The following is a 6,252-nucleotide window of genomic DNA, read 5'->3' as shown; positions in this document are numbered from 1 at the left end:
TATTCTCTTATTCTTCTTGTTTTATCCTTATTCTTCACCGTTCTTAATCATTTATGCTTAAAAAATGTCCAGCTCCTTACGGACTATATCAGAATTACTTTTGGCATTTAATACTTTATGAAATATTCCAAGTTTTTTCATGGATTTCCCCCCGTTAGAATGAATGGACGGAATGTTTGGAAGTTAGTGGGTGACATTACACGTAGCGTTAAGATGTTAAACTATTCTGAACAACTTCCTCTGAACCCCACACTTTTTACTCTTCCTTTTTACATCAAAAGCTAGCATAAAAATGCCATTCTTTTAGACAAATTAACTATCTGCACAAAACGGCCTTACACATTTTGAGCCTATATATTATGAGCCTAACGTGACCTAACTGCCCCATTGACTCTAATGTTAACGCAGATGAGAAATGTTAGGAGAAAAGAGAAAAGGACACTTTATTTTATCATTATTTCCCACATTTTCTTTAACACCACAAACAAATGTCATGGCAATGTGTTTGGCAGATGTTCCTTATCTCTCCAAGATTAGGATTTACAGTCTGTGAGTAATAAGCCAGAGGTTGACAGATGCCTCTCAGGTAATCTGAATAAAAGGCCAGACAGAATGTCAGACCCATGAGTCACTCAGCAGGTGTACCATTACCATGGCAACCTTTAATTGCAGGTGGGGACACACAGCTGATTGAGATTTGCTAATTAGCCGGCTTCTCTGACCTCTGTGGAGGCTGCATACACACACACACACACACACACACACACACACACACACACACACACACACACACACACAGTCAAAGGCTAATTTCACAAATTCAGCCTTAATTGCCTTGTCAAATGTGCAGATTCCGTGTGGCCCTGCTCATGATTGAGGGATTATGTTTGTATTAGTCTGCATACAATACATTTAAGCTCATATAAATCTTCACACTTCAACTCTCGTTTCAATACATTTCATTGCTTTTTTTAATATTTTGCCCTTTTTTTAGTATTCCAACTCTTCATACTCCTTCAGCTGCTCCTTTATACAAAGTTAATCCAGCGATGCAGTTTAGTGCCCAGCCATGTTTTTAAGCGATGCTGTTCAGCTACCTGGTGTACGTGAAGCAGCGCAGCCCAGATTGTCAAGTTATGGAGTTTAGCTTGTGACTGTCCATCAGTCAGGTGTTCAGCAGCCAGCAATCCCACCACAATCTCTCCAGAAATTGCATCTCTAGCTTTTTTTTTATTGCACTACACTATAGCAGAGCGGATGGCCTGACATTCATTTAAATATCTTTATTTACAGTAAAGCAATACGTGAACTCCTCAAACGAGGAGAAATGTAAACAGGGCTAGTCATTCACTAAGCTCGGTTGGTTATTTCTCTCTAAAACCAGAAGTCCGTAAAATTCTAGTCTCGCTTGAAATCTACATTTAGGATCTGAAGACATACGCTGTTGAGAGTCCAAAGTGGTAGAAACTGGAGAGAAGAAGAGAAACGTAGCAAAACCCACAGTCAAATGTTCCAGAGGACATCCGTCGTGAATGCAGACACGATGGGCCCTGCCCTGTACACTGTGTGGCTCTGCTGGATGCAGTTCATCTATTGTTCACTAGGAGGTGCTGGTCTGACATGGCAGGAGGAAGGTATGAGGGTCCGGTATCATGCAGGAAACCCAGCGCTCCTCTCCTTCCTCCACTGTGCAGTGAAAACCAAACACCAGCTGATAACCTGGGAATAAGAGAAACTATATGATAAGGCCTGTTAACACTGGGAAACATACAGCGTTACACTTATTTTTACGCAGCTGAGGTCTTAGGATGCAACAACTCTGAAGGCACAACCATATACACTTTCCTTTTTCCCTTTTTTGTTGCTTTCCTTTTTCCCAACTTGATTTCAGCATCTTAAAATCTATTTTTTAAACTAGTCTAGCATGAATTCAGTCCCTTTTGATATGTTTTACAATGTAAAATCCCTCAATTTGTGTGGCCGGGTTGGTTCAGCGCGTACAGCAGGCGCACATATACTTATAATAATAAGTACTTATAATAATGCCTCGATGCAGAGATCCGGGGAATTCAAATCTGACCTGTGATGATTTTCCTACGTGTCTTCCCTCTTCCTCTAAAACGCACAATTCCTAGTAATGTTTTTGAAAAGAAATGATGATTGATTTCAGAAAGAGACAAAAGCAGACATCTCGCTCCTAGCCACCGGCCGTCGATTTTGTCCGTCTTGGATTTGATTTGCTATGTAGCTGGTTAGCAAATTAAGCTAACGTCTCCACAAATTTAAACAAAAACCCTGTCTCTGATAAACTTTTTTTATCTTTTCCAGCTGACTTTTATCATCATTCATTAAATATGCACTGTACATGACACTGAGCTAAATCTGCATGTCCCAGGAAAAAAATAAGTCATTAAGTTATAAGCCTGCGTCGGTTGTACTAAATTGCTCTTGACTTGTACTGTGAAGCTAGCAAGTCCTAATAGTCCTAGGAGCTTAACATATTCATATATTTAAACACTATGTTTTAATTTTTAATTTTACAAGAGAAAAGGATTTTGGTGATCACTAATTGAGGTGTTAAAATACAACGCTATCTTTGGTAACAGCGGCTGGGGTTTCCGGAGTGTAACTTCCCCAAATCCGATAAGGTTTAGGACAGAGCTGCTAACGTTAGCCTAAACTCTGATAGCTTCCAGGCCCGAGTTCAGCACAGTAGGCAAGTCCTGCACATAAAACCCCACGCAAGTCATGAACAGAGCTGAATAATCTCCTGTACATGCTGTTTCTGAATCTCCGGCTGTACCAGTTGGTGTATTCAGGGCCATTCCTTGTTTTGGACCCTGTCTTTGTTCTTCTTCTCGTTTTTCTCCTTCTGCAGTCTCTCCAACTCGGCCTCATACATCATCTCCTGGATCAGGTATTTCTCTCGGCGCATTCTGTCCCGCAGGTCCTTGGGGAGGTCGGGGATCAGGTACGCGATCAGGGTTTTGATGGCAAAGACCATATGCTGGAAAAACAGTAGTAGTATTTTATTACAAATGCCAGAGCCATACCTCCACAATTATACAAATAAAATAACAAAGTGATAAGGGGGGAAACACCGGACAATACGAATTGTATCACTCACTGTGAAATGTAGACAGTTGGTTATTGGTAAGTCATCAACTTGCTTTGAAAGGGAGTTGGATTGTTATTATATTTTTATTATTTGAACATAGTTTGAGCTTCCTTCTTGAGATGAGCACCGAAACTGTCCCTAATCGATATCTACCGTAATGATTGACAACGCATATTTCAGTGGCACCTAAATGCCTGCGTTAATCGCTGGTGTTCCAAAATGGATGTTACAAGCAGCAGATACATCACTGCATGGGACGCTAGCTAAAATTACACTTGGCAGCCGGTTAGCCTGGCGTTAGCTAGAATCTGGCTTAAAGAATTAACACTTGTGTTGTCTTTCCTTTGACCATGAAAAACATTTTTCCCATTATCTCAACGTTTTTGTTGCTTTTCACAAAGTTTTTTATGAAGTTTTTGGCATTTCATCGATTATGCCTCTTTTTCCATCATCTTTCACCCGTATTTCGACATCCTTTATTTTGGATATTAAAAAAACGGGTCAAATTAGACCCGAAGACAACATAAGGGTTAAAATGCTGACAGCAACAGTCTAAGGTCTGGCTGTATTCCACTCAGTATTCCAACATATAACAGTCTATAGCTAAAGACACAGAATAGACTAGCTGGTACCAAGGTCACTGTCCCTGACGGGACTTAACGGTGCATTCAATTGCACCTCATAAGCTCATGCTGAATTAAAGTGCACCTTGTGAACCTCCAGCTGTTGTTTTTAAAGAACCTTTCTGCCATCAAATGGTCTTTTTTTTTTGTTTAACATTAATTGACTGATGAATTCTTACTACATTTTAAATAAATAATTAAATTAAATTAACTTGACCATAGCATAAAAAAGCCATTCTTTAATGTTGTATTGTGCTCTTCATAATCTAAATGATTTGTAGGGGTGTACCAAAAAGTATTGCCATTGTTGATCAATCTGTCTAATATTTTCTCAATCAATATTCAGAAAATTTTGAAAAATGTTGATCAGTGTTTCCCGAAGCCCATGATGACGTCTTCAAATGTCTTGTTTTGTCCACAACTCAAAGATATTCATGTTACTGTCACGAGTGAAGAACGAAAAAAGCTAGAAAATATTAAAGAAATAGTTGGACATTAATTTAATAGTTGACTACTTATCGATTAATCTTTGCAGCTCTAATAATCTGCGTCCTCACTGACAGACATGGATTTAAACCTTTCACACATGTACTGCAACCCTTAAACTAACTGGACATTACCTGGAGGAGCTGTTTTAGAGAAGGAAAATGTCTGAATCAGTTGGACATTAAAATGACTTTAACCTGCCAGCTCCCAAGTACAAAATGTCTGTGTAACGCCGGAAGAAAACAAGATAGGTCATTTACACAAAGACGGCAACGAAGATGTGTAGCTGGAGAGACGAGATCTTGAAACAATTTGCTAAGAGAGTCAACTTGAGTTAATGTGGTTTAAAATGTGACTTTCAACTAAAAAAATAAAGCTAAAGCTCCTATTGTTTTTCTTTACTAAATCCTTAACCCTTGTGTTGTTTTCCCAAAAAAATCAACACTTTTGTTGACGCTTTTTATCAATGTTTTTAACTTTTTCTTATGTTTTTGTCCCTTTTTTTTTAAACACTTTTGACACTTTTTTTCAATGTTTGTCTATTTTTTTCAACACTACATAACATTAACTTATTAACTTTAGTTTTGGAATTTTAGTCAATAAACCTAATTTCTAGAAAATTTTACCTAATGTTTAAGTTAGAAAAACAGAATTTAGGAATAATTTAGACTAAATTTAAACAATGGACGTTGATGGATAATCACAGACTGGAATATGTCAACTTTTACTCAATATTGTTTCAAAACCACTTCAATTGTTTTTTAAATGCTATAAAATTGAAAGAGACACCCCAATATTAATAAAAGTAGAGATTTGTACTTGCCAAAGAGCGTGTGGAATCAATCACATCAATCGTTATTTTGGGTAGTTAAAAAGAAAATTGATATAGGAAAATGGGTCAATTTGACCCGAGGACAACATGAGGGTTAAATCGCTGAGGGTGTATACTAGTTCTGTCAGAGAATGTAATGTAAAAGCAAAACATTAAATACATTGATCAAGTAAAATCCATCTTTGGTACAAAAGTATTGACAGAGAAAATGAAGTAATTTCAACGCCAGCAGACCTCTTTATTAGCTGTAAAGAAGTCAAAGCAAAATGCTCCTGAAGATGAAGATGGGCAGGAGACCGAAAGATAAAAGAAACATTGACACAACAATATAAAAGAATCCATTTTCAAAGCCAGCTTGCTGTCTGGTGTCATTTGTCCCAGATTAAAAACACTGACCTCAAACACAATGATGAATGCAAGCCTGGCCGCCAGGACGTGCCAGAACTGTAGAGTGTATTCGTAGGGCTCGGCAGAGTCTGGAGGCTCCCTGTAGTCACGATATCTGGTGGATCCAACACATGGGTTCAAAGGTCATCCGAAGTAGCAACAGCAACGATTCTATATAACTGAAGGCAGCGCATTACACGCTGTTCCAATGGTATGAAACCTTGGTATGACACACTTCCACTATCCCAAACAGGGCTGGGTGTCGCTCAAAAAAATGTATGATACCAATACCAATATTATGACTTTGATACCGGTTCCTGAACAATACTTTGTTCGATACCAATTTTATAAAAATCCATTTTAACAAAAACAAATTAATTACACATTAAGGCACAAATCTCAGCCTGCCTCTACGGCGTGTAACGTTACCAGCCAGTCACAAACAGTCTTAGATCTTGGTAGAAGCATGCTACATGCTGATTGATTGGCTCACTGATGCTGATTAATTTTACTTCTTATGTATTAACATGCAGCATTTTTCAATACTAAGGAGGCTATTCGTTCACTGCCTAATAAGTATTGAATTCGGGACGCGGCCTTACTTTAAATGGGGGTGGCATCTTTTGAAAGTGTTATTTGCATAATGTGATGCATAATTTATTGACATTTTTGATAAGGCCCTCAGGACCGGCTGCTAGTCTCCTGAAGAGGCGTGGCCGTGGTGAAAATTGCGCAACAATGATGTAGGAAATGTAGCTCAGCGTAAATTCTTTCAGGAAGACCTAACTTTTAATCAATGCTCTCCT

The 6,252-nt window shown here is 38.4% G+C and overlaps 1 protein-coding gene across 5 annotated transcripts in view; it reads right to left on the bottom strand.

The window, feature by feature from the left end:
* Positions 1-1,072: 1,072 nt before the first annotated feature.
* Positions 1,073-6,252, bottom strand: part of LOC116673407 (anoctamin-4) — an 88,545-nt gene continuing 83,365 nt past the window's right edge. For 4 of the 5 annotated variants that reach the window (XM_032505727.1, XM_032505731.1, XM_032505729.1 and 1 more), the window contains 2 exons: positions 5,456-5,561; positions 1,073-3,007 (listed from right to left, as the gene is read on the bottom strand). In XM_032505727.1, coding sequence (XP_032361618.1) covers positions 2,816-3,007; positions 5,456-5,561 — 298 coding nt within the window. In that variant the 3' untranslated portion in view covers positions 1,073-2,815. The remainder of the gene's footprint in view (positions 3,008-5,455; positions 5,562-6,252) is intronic. The other variant, XM_032505728.1, reaches the window with a different exon arrangement.

This window comes from Etheostoma spectabile, chromosome 23 (assembly GCF_008692095.1).
Source record: "Etheostoma spectabile isolate EspeVRDwgs_2016 chromosome 23, UIUC_Espe_1.0, whole genome shotgun sequence".
Taxonomy (NCBI): Eukaryota; Metazoa; Chordata; class Actinopteri; order Perciformes; family Percidae; genus Etheostoma; species Etheostoma spectabile.
Note: the sequence above shows the minus strand (reverse complement) of the source record. Positions and strands in the feature narration are given on the sequence as shown.